General features: G+C 34.4%; 1 protein-coding gene across 8 annotated transcripts in view; it reads right to left on the bottom strand.

The window, feature by feature from the left end:
• LOC105217589 (kin of IRRE-like protein 2) overlaps positions 1 to 16025 on the bottom strand; it is a 392862-nt gene that overhangs the window by 246988 nt on the left and 129849 nt on the right. For 2 of the 8 annotated variants that reach the window (XM_054225737.1, XM_054225742.1), the window contains exon 1: positions 11328 to 13393. In XM_054225737.1, the coding sequence (XP_054081712.1) occupies positions 11328 to 11499 (172 nt within the window). In that variant the 5' untranslated portion in view covers positions 11500 to 13393. Of the gene's footprint in view, positions 1 to 11327; positions 13394 to 16025 lie in introns of those variants that run through there. The other 6 variants (XM_054225738.1, XM_054225739.1, XM_054225740.1 and 3 more) reach the window with 6 other exon arrangements.

The raw sequence follows: 16025 nt of genomic DNA, 5'->3' as shown, positions 1-16025 counted from the left end.
TGAATGTGTTTATATGTGTTTATTTTGTATATGTCACAGCATGCACACTGAGTTTATGTAGCGCTTTCTAGCTGCTGTACAAACAGATACATATATGTACGTAGGCATGTGTGTAGGTGTATATGCACCTGCCTAAGTACGCTCCAGCACATGTTATATTAAAAATACTTGCAAAAGTTTTGTGCTACCGTCATATTTGATAAGAATTTGCGGTATTTGGTATAGAAAAAAAATCGAAAATTTCAGAAAATAAAATTTAATAAATATACTAAATTTACGCATAAATATTTGTGGCATTTGAAAGTTAAAAAATGTTATTTGATAACTGAAAGCTGCTGTTATAAACGCAAGAACTTTGGAAAAAAAATTCGTCAAGAAAAGTTGAGCGCAAGCGACACGCCTGCTGGTGGCGTTGCCAAGCGAGACAAAACTTCAATAAATTGTTGACAAATTTTGTTTTTATTTTTATGATTTTGATATTTTTCGATTCAACGTAATTTGATTTGCACAATTCAATTGAAATCGTAACTGTAATTGGCTGAATTTTATTTAACTTGCAGGAAGGAACTCACTTTACGTTACTCAAACATGTGTTTGTCTATAATGTTTACACATTACTTGTATTTGTTGTTGTTGTTATTGTATATTTTGTCTGACAGTCATCAATTCTTTAAATATGATAAAATTTATTAAAAAACTTTGTCTACAATTTTGCACGCGCTCACAGACGCAGAGCTACAAATGACACACAAGCCGTGTGCCACATACACCTACATATGTATGTATGTGAGTAACAACACTTGCAGCAATTTGGTTACAAACTTTGCCTACACAGCACATGAAAATCAGTTCCATGAGCATGTTTTTTTGTACTTTAAGTATTTCCTTGTATTGCGTCCTTATACGTATGTTTGAGAGTGTTTTTGGTCGTGTGTGTGTGTGTGCGACATTTGTCATGCGACTAATTCCCCAAACACGCTGTTAAAAATTAGTTTTCGTGAGTCACGATGAGCTGCGCACATATAACATGTACACACACTCGTATAAATGTATGCATATTAGGGTGGTTCAAAAAAAAAATGTATGAAACAAGTAAGGACAGGCTAAGTTCGAGTGTTTTAATAAAGATAACACCCAATTTGACCCATATATTCGAAAAAAAAGTCCAATAGAATTACGAAAATCTAAAATATTATATGAACATTGAGCTAATTCCTGGAGCGATATCACTCATTTTCACCACCAAGGTTCTAGGACTATGTGCCCACTTAATTTTGCTAAAGTATGTATATGAGGTATAAGGCCACCGGAAGTTTAATCCGAATATAAGGGCAAAGTTATGACCCGATTTTAATCATTTTTAGTACAGTGACACCTTATTACAGGAAGTCCCGCCCTAATATTCCCACAAATATACTATTTTCCAGTTATTTACTTTACGCCTATACAGTTATCGTATTTATTATGTGGCGTGAAAGTTACATGTTGTTGTTGTTGTGAACGCAGGCAGTCAGCCATGTAGGTAGTATGTAGAAGTTTTCACATCATTCATTATATTTTGCCGGAAATATATATATACATAAATATTCATAGAGTTGGCGTCGTGTTGCATGCACCTTTGGGCTTTCGAAAACTTCACTGAACATGCAGCTTCTTGATTTCTGACGTAACATTGTACTATTTGCCTTGTTACAACGAAAGTTTTATGCAATGAATACAAAATTTATTGCGAAAGTCATGCAGCAAGCCAAAAAACATGCTATTGAAGTTACTCAGAGGACATGCTTGATTGCTGTGTATGGGAAATCACAATTTGTTGCAATCGCTGGGGCGTGAGTTTTCAATAAACTAAAAATAAAGTAATAAAATATCTTATATAATACTTTCAACTGTATGACTCAACCTGAATCTCAACTTTCGCACAACTCTCTTTTTCAAACTGTAGTGAAGAGTGCCTGAAGCCCGTATTCGAGTGACAACTATGGTTTTTCTATTGGGTTCTATGAAAGAAGCGTCCCAAAACATGTGAGCCGTAAATCGTTTCTAAATGTATCTATGTATGAAGTTTTGAAGCAAGTCTCTTGAAGTCTGTGAAGCTTGAGTGCGAGGCAGGAACTAGGCTGGAAAAAAAAGTATTTTCGGACATATCGGAGTCAGGGGTTTACAAGAACTACAAGCACCTAGTAGGAGATATTTCATTGAGCATTTCAGTCCAGATTCTTACTGTGTATATATTCTAGCGGATTCTCTCAGTGAAATCGATAAGTCGTCTAACTGCAGACGTGATAACTTTAAATGAACATTTAAAATTAAAGCAAGTAATATCTTAGGTTTTCAGTATCGCAAAGTTTGGGGAAAATGTATTCTCAACCTTTCCACCGACTACTAGTACTGGTACTAGAAACAAAAAATACATATTTAATGCAATTAAAACAACGGAGTGATAAGTAGTTAAATTGAATGTGACTAAGCGAATACAAGAATTATAGCTCAAACAATAATCAATTTATTTTCGAGTAATACTCTATTAAATTATCTGTGCATAACTAATACTTGCTTTTGCCTACATAAATACTCGCACAAGTACACAGTATACACACTTAATCGCGACCCCGCTCTTTTACACCATTGACGAAACAGTGATTGGCATTTCCGTGAAGTTGCGCTCCATTGACTTAGAATGGTAAAACAAAAAAAATGTAATAGAAGGGCCCAACATTAAAAAAGCGAAATAAAAAACGCTTCCCTCCAACGGTTAACGACTTTTGTTTGCTTACAGCGCTTACTGTGCTTACAATGCCACAAGTGTGTACAATAGAATAGATAAAACGTGTTGGCGAAGTGCTGTACCCCCACCAATGGCACTAAGCACCCTCCTGTTTTTCCAATTCACGGCTAATATACTCGTACAAACAACAAAAGTTTGCAAAAAAAAAAACAATACGAAGATTGTCTAGTATTGCAAAAAAACTTTAAATCGCTGCAAATTCGTGGCGCTTCGATGTGTCATTATTATTTTAATGTGGTACATAGGAAAAATTTGATATAGTTATGGATATTACTAATTTGCTAAAGAAAAAAGTGGTTGATAAGTATTGATATACTTAAAGATCACATTGAAACTATTTGTTGGAAAATATTCAGAATTTTAATCAAAATTATCGGGTCAATGAATGGAAGAGAAAATCTAAAGTCTGGATTACAATGACCCGCATATTTTGCCATCCTGAACCATTCTTATTTATTCTTTCGATTTGGTCTAGAAATCTGCATAATACAATAAGTTCTTTCACTAGAACATAAATCAGTCTTTGAGATACAGATATCATACATTCTGCCTGTAAGGTAAGACCCTTCATTATGCTCTAGAACATAGGTATACAGGCAGGTTCTGCAATCCGACTGAAAGTGAAAATTAAAAAAAAAAAATTGAAAATTGAAAAGTAAAAACGAAATTCAGTACACCAAATATACCAAATATCGGGTTGAAAGTGAATTTGTATGAATTTCACTCGTAAGTGAATTACAGAACCTTCCTGATCGAATCTCGTTTCGAGACTAAAACTCATCGAAATAATCAATCAAAGTGGAAATACATAGAATATTCAATAGTATATATACGAAATGGTTTAAGAATCATAGAAATTAATTGGGAGATCTCTAGCACTTGCTCCATTTTCGAAAATTAGAAGCAGGCTTGTTGATAGTTCTAAAAAAGACCTCATACTTATACATAAAGCTAGTATAGTCTCACAAGCCTCACAAACCATCACTGCATTACCACTTATTCAATATTTATCAGACAAGTATCGAATACTAACTATATTTATAACTATAGGAGGGGTGATATTTAGCGTTTCGAGGCAAAAAGACAAGTTGTACTTATAGCGAAAATTCCCGCAAGTCGTCGATGATTTCCAAGAAGGTGTAAGGACGTCGGTAACTTATTTTATTCTTTTTCAGATTCTTTTTGAACTCAAAATCAAAAATAGAAAATTTTTGGAAATATTAGGAAATAGGAAATACAGTCGAAATTCTCCATAACGAACACCTATATAAAAAGAAATCGATGACGCTTTGTTGTGTCTTATAAGTATTATTATTTTTGCTCTGTGTGTACTCTGTTGCTTTCACAATGCTCAAGCAGAACCTGCATCCGGTATTAAACGCAAGAAGCTTCGAACTTGTACCTTTGAGGATATTGACGAAGTAGGTATGGGTATTCGCCGCACATTTTAGGAATCTTCCTCTATCTAGACCAATACTAAGGGGAAAAGCAAAACAATTCGATGAAGCATTGGGTCACGGAGAATTTAAAGCAAGTGTAGGCTGGCTTGAAAATTTGTAAATCGTCACGGCATTGGGTCAGAGAGTTCCGACGGTAAAGTAGTAATTTCGTCCCTACTACATGTTTATAAACTTATTGTAATGGAGAATCTTAATCTGAAACTGAAAATCGTCTGGCAAGTCATTCTATTCGCATCCCAATCGCGTGCCAGATAATCAGGGAAAAAGACATCGGACACCAAAGACTAGAGGTCGTAATCAAGCTTTAGATCATTGCAAATAATATATAATTTCCTGTTCGAATTTTCCTAATTTTGCTTTTTTAAAATGAACCCACGCAAGAAGCGGGAAAGGGCATACATATGTATGGGAGAGTGTGTATAAGTGTGTAAAAACTTATAACTTTTGAAATGTTTCTTTAAACACGTGCGAAGCCGGAGTGGTCTGCTAGTTTAGTAATATAAATAATATTTCCTACAAGGATTGCTGCCACACATATCAAATGATATGTCGTACTGTAGGCATGTGTGTCTAGTAAGCTCGTTTATAAATTTGTGTCGCCTTAGCTGTGATGGCTGATGGCTCAACGGATTTTCCATTACTGCTTTTGCTAACAATTTTATCATTGTTTTTGTTGTTGTTATTATTGTGTTTTTTCCCCGCTTCTTCGCTGATATTTGTTTTGTTATTTTGTTACACTTTTCGATTACTCTGACGTGTACAATTGTATTGCTACTCTGTTTGTGTGTGGTATTTGCGCTATTTCTTTAACGGTAATCGCATTGTAGTCACATCAGTGTCAATGCTTCGGATTTACGTTGAGTAACTGCAAACACATTGTTATGTATGTATGGTACAATAGACACAAATACCATGAAAACATTTCTCTTGTAGACTTGTGTGTGTAGAGTTAATGTCAGCAGTCGTCGCATATGAATGCTTGCAGACTTGTGTATTGGCTTCGATTATTGGCCGTTTGTGTGGTTGCTGGCGGCTCGTGTACGGTTGGCGGAAGCAATTTGTATTCGCGTTTAATTTCGAATTTTGTTTTGCCAATCGCAGTGTGATTCATTGCTTAGATTTTGTAGTACATTTTCAGTTTAATAATTTTATTCATTTATGTTTTGTGAGTTTAAAGTTTTTTATTTGTTTTACTTTCATGAAATATAATAACCATTTGCGAAATGGTAAGTCATATAATTTTATTAGTAACGATAAAAAGCGAAGCAATTACTAGTTGCGAATTATTTTATGTAATGGCTTTTTTTACTTAAATAGTTTCATAGAAAATTATTAAAAAAATTATTAACTAAATTTTCGGATTTAAAACAAGCCGTATACTTTCAGAGCGTCCAAGACAATATTTTAAAATTTTAGTATAAGTTTATGTATAAGTATAAGTATAAATACAAATACAAGTACAAGTATAAGTCTAAATTTTAGAAAAAGTTTAACCATAAGTACAATTATAAGTACAAGTATGAATAGAAGTACAAGTATAAGTACAATTACAAGTATGAGTATAAATGTAAGTATATGTATTATCTTAAATATGTATTATTCGAATAACCCGAAAACCGATAATTCGAACATCCGTTTTGCACCAGAAGTACATTTGAAAAGACAAACAGAACTTCATTCATACTGCTCTTTTTCGAAACATTGAAACATGGAGATCAAAAAAACCCCATTAGAAGTTCTGTGAAAGGTAACAAGTTAATAATCAGGGGAAGACAAAAATCTTCTAGGCATCGTGGATATCTCGTCTGATATTTATACCAAACTTACAACTTCCGGTTCCTTCACTAACTAACTGAATACAAAAGCAAACCGATGTCCCAGATAAAATGTGAATCAATAAGCACAACGAACTGTGAAACCAATTAAGCAAACAGCGATAAGTCAACAACGGACCGTTAAATCGGTTCATGAGCCAATTACTTTCCGCTCGATTGTACATAAAAATTGCAAACTATCGTCAACAACAATAACAATTAAAAGAGAGCATAAAAGCGAAACAAACAAATAAAATAGAACTGTGTAATGACATTAAAATTGAAATGTTGCAAGCTGCATTGTATGAAAATGCAACAAAGTAATGTATACATAAAAGTATCAAAACAATAATTTAGCGCAGCAGATAATGTATGTATGAATGAATGAGTTCGCTGTATCCTTTTACAATAATTGTATATTGGAATTAAGTTCAACTTATGAAAAATTCAATTATAAAAATTTTGAAATTGTAATAATAGATGTTTATTATAAGTCAAAGGCATAATAATGAGGCCTTGAAGCACTTCGTTGCAAGGTGCACAGCGAAAACGGGCAAATCGGTGGAAATCCATAAAAAGTTTATGACAGCAATATTCTTTAATGAAGCTTATTAAATAAATAAAGAAGTAAGGAAGGGCTAAGTTCGGCTGTAACCTAACATTTTATACCTTCGCAATTTATTTATTTAACTTTATTTATATTATATAATACACAATTTGACCCACATATTCGTCATATATATTGTATAAAGTCTATTGAAAGTTGGAATCCAAAATATTAGGTTAGAAGCAATGAATTCCTCATGTTCGATATATGGGGCCTTGAAAACCTATGGTCCGATTTCGGCGATTTTGAGAATGGGGCTGCAACATTATAAACGTAGTATTTGGGCACAGTTCTGAACCGATTTCTTCACTAGTGCTACTTTATATATAGTAAAGTAAACGATTCAGATCGTCTTCAAAGTTCTGGTATATAGGAAGTAGGCGTGGTTGTGAAGCGATTTGGCCTATTTTCACAACATATCGTTGGGATGTCAGGAAACTATTACAACCAAGTTTCATTGAAATCGATCGAGTAGTTCCTGACATATGGTTTTTGACCCATAAGTGGGCGACGCCACGCCCATTTTCCATTTTGTAAAAAAAATATCTGAGTGCAGCTTCCATCTGCCATTTCTCATGTGAAATTTAGTGTTTCTAACGTTTTTCGTTAGTGAGTTAACCCACTTTTAGTAATTTTCAACCTAACCTTTGTATGGGAGGTAGGCGTGGTTATTATCCGATTTCTTCCATTTTTGGACTGTATTAAGAAGTGGCTAAAAGTAACGACTGCAGAAAGTTTGGTTTATATAACTTTGTTGGTTTACGAGGTATATACAAAAAACCTATTTGAGGGCCACGCCCACTTCTCCAAAAAAATTATATCCAAATATGCCCCTTCATAGTGCGATCCTTCGTACCAAATTTTATTTCCATAGCTTTATTTATGGCTTAGTTATGGCATTTTATGTGTTTTCGGTTTTCGCCATTTTGTGGGCGTGACAGTGGTCTGATTTTTCCTATCTTCGAAAGCAACCTTCCTATGGTGCCAAGAAATAAGTGTGCCAAGTTCTATCAAGATGTCTTAATTTTTACTCAAGTTACAGCTTGCACAGATGGACGGACGGACGGACAGACAGACATCCGGATCTTAACTCCGCTCTTCACCCTGATCGCTTTGGTATATATAACCCTATATCTAATTCGTTTAGTTTTGGCTGTTACAAACAACCGTTATGTGAACAAAACTATAATACTCTTGAAAAGGTTGAAAATAGTAAGAGAGTTTTTAAAAATGGTTGTCGTATGTATTGAATTCAAAAAGTTTTTGTTAAACATTTAAAAATTATGATTTTAAATTTTTTTACTGACTAACAAGTGCCAACTCTGTTTTTAATATGCATTTGTATTCCTCGCACAGAAAAAATTCAATAAAACATTTGTTTAACATTGTTTGTCTGAAAAGAGAACACGAAAAGCCTACATTTAATGGCATCAAACAGCAAATGTACCGTAAAATAAATCAAAAGTAGTCCGATGAAACCACAATCGAAATTAATGTTTGTCAATTTGCGTCATGTTGCAATTGCATTATATCCGTTTTTATGCATCACAATTACATTATAGCGCTCCATATTATTGCGCAGTATTCAATGCTAGCAAGTGAAATGTGTGAAAGGAATGAATGGATGGAAAATCAGCGAAAAGCCTGAGGTTCTATATATATTTAAGTGTACAAAGGAACACCGTCATACCCTTGAGGAAAAATTATGAATTCAAATTGCATGTTCAGAGGCTCGAATAATAACATAAATAAATATTTATAATATGTGTTTGATCCGAAGGACAACTTTTTTTGTTTCGCCCAACTGGTGCTGGGCTAAGTTACTTTTCATGTTACGTTTAAAGGTTCTGAAGAATCTGTCCACTATACCTTTAATCCCAGTGAAATCGGGGGTTCTGTATTTTATACAATACAATCCTGAATGTCGGGTTTAATAATTTGCTGCTCTTTTTTCCTTGATTCGTCGGGGAACGTTTAAATATATCAAGAGTAATCGATCGAAGAATCTTTTCCCGGATCACTGTTTGGAAGCGTGACGGATATTTATATTTCATTTGTTATAGTTTCTATAATGGAGAATACCGCCTAACGGTACTAGTTTCAAAATGGTTATTCTGCTACCTTTTTAATAAGAAACAAAAGTTATTTATTTCATTAGCTGTTTATTGCATTAGCTCCAATTTCAGTGGCTTATGTTCTCTCTTCTTCTCTCTCTCGTTTTTTGAATTCCTACCAGCACCGTCACTAACTATGCTTTCACATAGACAACTGCGTTTCGCGCACTCTGTCACAAAAGCACATTTCCAACTTCGATTGCAAATACAATTAAACAATTAATGAGGAAAAAGTCGTCTTCATAACGTTGAATTGGAAATTTGTGGCGTGAAATGTCGCTGGCGCGAAATTGCCATAAACTCATTTATCAATTAGTTAGTAAACGTATACAGGCAAAGTCAGCATCGGATGGCGAAACGAAGAAGCTTATGAGAACAACAGGTTGGCGTGCAGATAGTATAAATGCTGACATTTTAAGAAAGAAAATATTTGGCTAATAAATAGGTGAAGAGATTATGCTGTGAAGTAGTTGACAATTATACTAATTACCGATGGTTAAAAGTGGCAGAGAAGTAAATATAATCGAAAAGTGGGTTTAAACTTGATGTCACAATGAGGTTAAATATGATCTAATGATCTTGCTAAGAATACATTAACATGCTGGAACACAACGAAATTTCTCAGTGTTTTCAGGTATTCTTCAAACAATAAAATATATTAGGTTGGCTAATATCTCCCTTCCATCTAGACGGCTTCATAATACCCTCCTTATTTGCGACTAACTCGGACATCCACTTTTCACCAGCCTCTTTTGAGTTCAACTTTACACCACCAAGGGCGTTAGCCATGGACAGGAACAGGTGGTAATCACTTGGCGCTTGCTTCTGACGAGTCATCAACAAAGTATGTGGTCTGGCTTCGTCATGGTGGAACGCTACACCCTTCTTGTTGGCCAATTCTGGACGCTTCTAGTCGATCGCCTACTTCAAGCGGTCCAGTTGTAGATGGTAGAATTAAGCGTCTGGCCATATGGGAGCATTTCATAGTGGATGATTCCCTTCCACCACCACCAAACACACAGCAAAATCTTTCTGGCTGTTAATCCCGGCTGGACCACAGTTTGGGGCGATTCACCGGCCTTCGATCACGACCGTTTTCGCTTGATATTGTCGTGTGTGATCCATTTTTCGTCGCCAATCACCATCCGCTTCATAAATGGGTCCACTTCGTTCCATTTTAGCAGCATATCGCAGGCGTTAATTCGGTTCAGAAGGTTTTTTTTACATCAAATCATGCGGCACCCAAACATCAAGCTTTTTTGTGTATCCAGCCTTGTGTAGATCCATCTCCTGGGCGAGCCACATGCTAACTCGATATTTTCCATGATTTGGTCGGTATTCGTCGTCACAGGTCTTCTGCCAGACGGCTTATCCATGGTGTCGTTTTCACCTCCTCCGAATCGTCGAAACTTTTCCTCCGCAGTTCGAAGTGGAAGCACCATTAATCTCACAGAACGTTTAAAATAGCGCGAATTTCGGCGTTAGTGAACTCCATGTTTACACGTTTATAACTGTTGAACGTAATATCTAAACTAATCATTCATTGCGTCGTTTTGTAGGTTATGTCAAGACCTTGCAAATGCTTAGCGCGCTTTATACATAGCCGCGAAATTTAAAAGACAAAAAGGCGGAAGGGAGATATTTGGCAACCCACATATATGAATATACAAAATATGTCAAATTTGAAATGAAAAGGTGTATTTAGTTCAGAAGACAGCTGATGACAGAGAGGAACTATTTCTGTGCCATGCAAATATGACTTTCTAGGGCTTGTCCTGAAGCGACAATGATTCGACGGACTTTCTCCAATAATTATTTTTGATGATAAGAATTAATGAATGACATTAACGATATTATTGTGAGCAAAAATGTCCGAACGAATAATAGCCGTTAAATATTAGTGTAAAATATGACAATCTAAAACCAGGTAGCCTCACCTTTCATTGCCAACCAACACAAATTATAATTTGTCGACAATGCTTTTATTTTTGATCAAAAAAATTAAATCCTAGGCAGAGATGGATTGGGAAATAAAAAAGTAATGAAGGTGAAATATAAACGAAATTCTGTGAAGAATTTCTGAAAGATATACAACATCAAAGAAAGAATCTCCGTCAACAGGCTTAAGTCCTCAAATACACTTACTGACTTTAGAAATTCGGGACGAAAGCAGCGCAAAGCGATGACAAAATAATTATTGCTCAAAGAAACACACATCCCCTAGAAGTATAGAGTGAAGCACCCAAGCACAGAGATTGCCATCCATTATACAATGACAAAATATGCCTATTTGTCTTCCGTGTGCCTTCCGGTGAGGTGCATGCAACAGCAAACGTGGCACTTAGAGGAAGTCTGACGACACGTTGATGCCAAACTGTGGCATGAGTTAGAGATAGCTAATATATCTGTGAACATGTGTACGTGGCAATTTGTTGCAAGTATGTAAAAACAAAGAATACACGCTTACAGCAAGAAGACAAACGCGAAAATGAGCATCATAAAATTGAAAAAGCGAAAAAACAGGAAAATTGATGTTTCACTTACCTTGCAAGCAAATGATGATGACAAACGCCAATATGAGCTTCAGCGGCTGTGGTAAATGGTGCTGATGATGATGTCGCCGCTGCTGCATGCCACATCGGTGGTGTCGCCTGTGCTGTGCAGGCATTTCTGTGGCTGTGCTGCTGACTGCAGCTGTGGCTGTGTTCGCTTTCATTGTGTATTATTTCCGTTTTGTGTTGTTGGTTTGCTGAATGTGATTTTAATTTAGCTTGTTGTTTTACGCTGACGTTGTGAGGCGTAACTTTTTCTTTCTCATTAAACTTTTTTGATTTGACGTTGATTTATGTTATTATGCTTTCTAAACTGACAACACACAATTCACAATTTAAATTTTATTGTCGCATTTTTCATTTTTCATTTGTATATTTATTTTTTTCAAATTTTTTTAATCGTTCTCTTTTGTTATTTTCGATTATAGAAATGGAAACACTGCATACCCGATTTGCTTAGAAAACTTTTACCAATATTTTTATCTTTGTATTAGTCTTCTTCATGCAACGTATTTTGTGCTCTGCTTTGTTGTTGTTCGAGTGTTATGCTTCGTCAAAATAAACCTTGTGTTAAAAAACTTTTGATTTTTCACAAATTTCAAAAAAACAAATCCACAAATCCACATGTCAACGTGACTTTTTTATGAAGTATTTTTTTAGAAATTTGCTGGTACAGTGCAACTTCTCTAACTCGAATCACCATAATACACAAAAAAACTTCGAGTTATAGAAATTTTCATTAAAACATACATTTTTGAAAAAGCTGTAAAATATATATTTACCCACAGTTTTATTTATTTATTTCGCATACAGTTTTATGTAAATACGTTAATACATGTTTTCTGTAATTTTATTTGTTCCAGTTTGCTATTGTTTGGCTCTTGATGTCTGTATCTCATGTCTTTGTTACACGATTTATGCAGTCTATAAGTTTAATATCATTTTTTTTGTTCGCCTCCATACGAATATAGGAACTCCTTTAAAATTTTTCCTTGATAGTAAAATTTAAAATTTTGTATTATGCCCTGGTTGAAAAGTTCGATTTATTGAAGGAAATTTATATGAAATTTAACTTTTATTGCCCATTCAAGAGTTATGGAAGCAAATTTGTGTGAAATTTGATTTCTAAACGCTATTGCCAATTCAAAAGTTCTAGTTAGGGAGATCTTCGAATTATGGAAGTTCCACTGTTGTTAATAAAATTAAAAAATTTAAGAAGAGTTAAGCTCAAGAGCAGCTGAATAGTATATATACATATATTCTCTCAAACCGAGAAACATTCTTGCAAATACTTATGTGGTATACATGAAGCCAGAGTTGGGTTATTACGAAGGAAATTGGTTCAAATTAATTTGTTAGATTATAGGGTGGAACCATATCCATTATTAAACAAAATGCTATCAATTATACTCCTCATTAACAAATTGTAATTGATCAATTAACCGGCCTCTGCTCGCTTAAAACGCTGCTTAAGATCGATATACCATACAAAATAAAAATCTACATTAATTTTTAATTGAAGTCAAACAAATTGAAAATGAAATGCAACGCTGTGACAAAGACCGTATTTGTAATTATAAATATATACGTTCTGTGTCTGCAAGTTGTTGTTCACACCTCACGATGGCAATTGTCGCTGCTGGAAATAAATAAAAAATAGAAATCAGCTGATAATACTTATCAACTTCTTATGAAAAGCAATAACAAAAATGTATAACAGCTGTTCGGTTATCGAGTAGCCAGCAGTGTGAAGGGTGTGAAGGAACTGGTTTCTTAATCAATATTTTAATTGATCAATTAATTTGTCTGTGTGAAAAAGCTATAACTCTCTCAAAGTAACAAGGAATATATACATTAAGTTTGACCATCAGTAAGTTGTCTTACGCATATGGCATCTTGACGGGTTTCGCGAAATCAATTCGACTTGTGATAAATCTTAGAAAATCTCTTAATTGAGTTAATTAACATTCCCCCATTAATAGGCTATCTAAAAGAACTAGATTTGTTAGTACGCTTAATTACACAGTTGATAATAAAATACACTCAATTAAGTTCTCCTAAATAACAAATAAGTACAAATATATAAGGAGCGTAATAAATATAATATTTAAATGGAGACAATTATGGATTTGACAGCAAAAACATTAATTTTGTAGTATTTTTGTTTGCTTGTTCCACTCATTTCGCTCAGTTACTAATTGTGAAGTGCTTTCACTCATTAATAATGGTCTCATTAGCAGAACACTTCAATGAAAATAATTAACATTTGCTGCGTGCACGCCACTTGTTTGGTGCTCTTCAATTTCTACGTCAATTGCGCTCGCTTTCGTTGTGCTTTCGGTTTTTAAAGCTTTCACATAAGTTTGGAATAGATTTTATAATATTTATTTATTTATTATTTAATATTTTATTTTATAATATTTTTTTCTTTTGTTTTGGAATCTATCATATTTTCCACGTAAAACTGCTTTGTCTTGCCTTGATTTATGATGTTTTATTCCCTTTGTGTGCATATAGTATGTATTTAATATGGATTTATTGGCATGGCTTGCACTTTCTTCGTTAGCGCCGATAGCTGCTGGTTCATCGTGATGCAGCGTTCTTTGGCAAGCTCAAAGGCTATGCTTCACTTTGGTTCACTTCAAAGCGTTCTCGCGTGCTCACACTACATATATATGAATACAGCGATTTTGGCGCGCGTGTGCATTTTAAATGCTTATGGTTTTTGTTGTTTGTTTTTTTGCGAAGAATTTCTTTGCTTGGCACGCACATTTTTCCATTATTAAAATGCAATCCATCGGAAAATTCTGCAATTATATGAGAGGAAGGAATTTGTGTGAGTAAAAGATTGGCAGTTCAATTGAATTTTTATAGAAAAATTGTTTTGTAAGGAAATTACTTAGCAGATTATATAAATAGTAATGAATCAAATGCATAATTGTTACAAATTACTTTGTAAATACAGTGCATTACAAAACTGTTAGATTCATTTATAATTTACTATTCTTACTTCGAAAATTCATGTCTCAAAACGCTAAAGAAATACTTATGATGCACAGTTATACCGTTAATCGTGACCCTAACTTTAAATGTTTGGTAGCATTCCGTTAGCTCTTCATTACTGAAGTTAAGAAATTTTAAAAGTCTTAGTTGACAGACAAATTTTAGTAAAAATTTTAAAATTTCTTTCAACATTTTAATTCTATACTTTCAATGGAACCCCTTTTAACGATACTCTATTTTTAGGGTCTGTAATGGAACGTATCCTCATCAGATTGAAACTATATTTGACAATTATACCAAATTTTGACAAAAATGGTTTGGGATATCCATGAAATTCTGTATTTCTGTGAAAGTACATTCGATACCATTATGTATGGACTTCGTTTTCTTTTGCATAGCCACCATAGGCACGTTTGCAGAAGTGCAGACACTGAACCCAATTTCCGTCCTGTAGGAACCACGTATTGGCCAAGTCCCTATCATCAAATTCGGGTCAAAAATATTCGGTTATCATTGAGCGATAGCGATTCCCATTCACATTAACGTGCCGGTCTTGATCATCACAGGAGAAGTACGACGCAATGACGCGCGATAAAGCGCACCAAAGTTGAGGCCACTGGCTCCGAATTTCAGTAGTACATTTTAACATTCGATTCCTTGTTGGATCGTATATCTTTCCATGATAAAATATACGAACTTTACTGAAGACAAATGTCAAAAGAGCAGAGTGAAATATGGTGCGGTTTCCTATTCCTATCGGTCTACGTTTGTAGCGTCCCTTTTGAAACATCTTTTTACATTGTGTAATAATTAACTATTGTCCTAATTGTAGGCAACGATTTCCCCGTATATAATAAAGCACAAAATTAGACAAGTTGTAAGAATTTCAAAAAATGTGGACTTTTAATATTGTATCATAGTATATTTTGTTACTCAAGTAGTTTCTTGCAATAAATTGGAGACATATTAAACATCGCGAAATAATTTCTTTATACTCGTATGTTTTTAATTCAAAGTTGTTAGAAAGACTTACATCTGCTAGTTTAGAACTATTACTATGGAAAAAAAATTGAATATTCACATTACATATAGCAATATATAATTTTATTTAGCAAATAGACTGATAAAATTATTATTAATTTCATTACACCTTCCATGAACTGTCAGAAATATGAAGTACGGCAATCATTCAAAATACCAAAACCCGCATTTTTAAATTAAAAAGGGAAATACTAGCACTCAACCGAGCAGTAGTTAAACTGAACTTAATCACTAAAATAATGAAAGAAATAAATAAATTGCTCATTTAGTGCAAACGCTTCCAACTGGTACGTAAAGCGGCTGGCAGCACCTGCACTGCACTGGCGCATTTCTCATACGCACTGGTGCGCCAAATGCGACTTTAATTGCATCGACTACGTTTGCTCCTTCCTGCGCTCGTACGCTGCCGTGCCGTGCAACAGAGACACTTAACATTATTACTCGAAAGCCAACTAAGGTACTCATTTACTTAGCAAAGGAAATATATCATCAAAATGAAATGAAATGAGAAAAAAAATGAACATAAAATCTAACAAAAAGCCCTAAAATATAGTAGGCAGCAAAGTGAAGTGAGAGAAGGAGACAGAGAGAAAGAGAGAGAGAGAGAGGGAGAGAGCGCAAATGAATGAGTGAGTGTTAAGTACAC

Source organism: Zeugodacus cucurbitae, chromosome 2 (genome assembly GCF_028554725.1).
Source record: "Zeugodacus cucurbitae isolate PBARC_wt_2022May chromosome 2, idZeuCucr1.2, whole genome shotgun sequence".
Taxonomy (NCBI): Eukaryota; Metazoa; Arthropoda; class Insecta; order Diptera; family Tephritidae; genus Zeugodacus; species Zeugodacus cucurbitae.
Note: the sequence above shows the minus strand (reverse complement) of the source record. Positions and strands in the feature narration are given on the sequence as shown.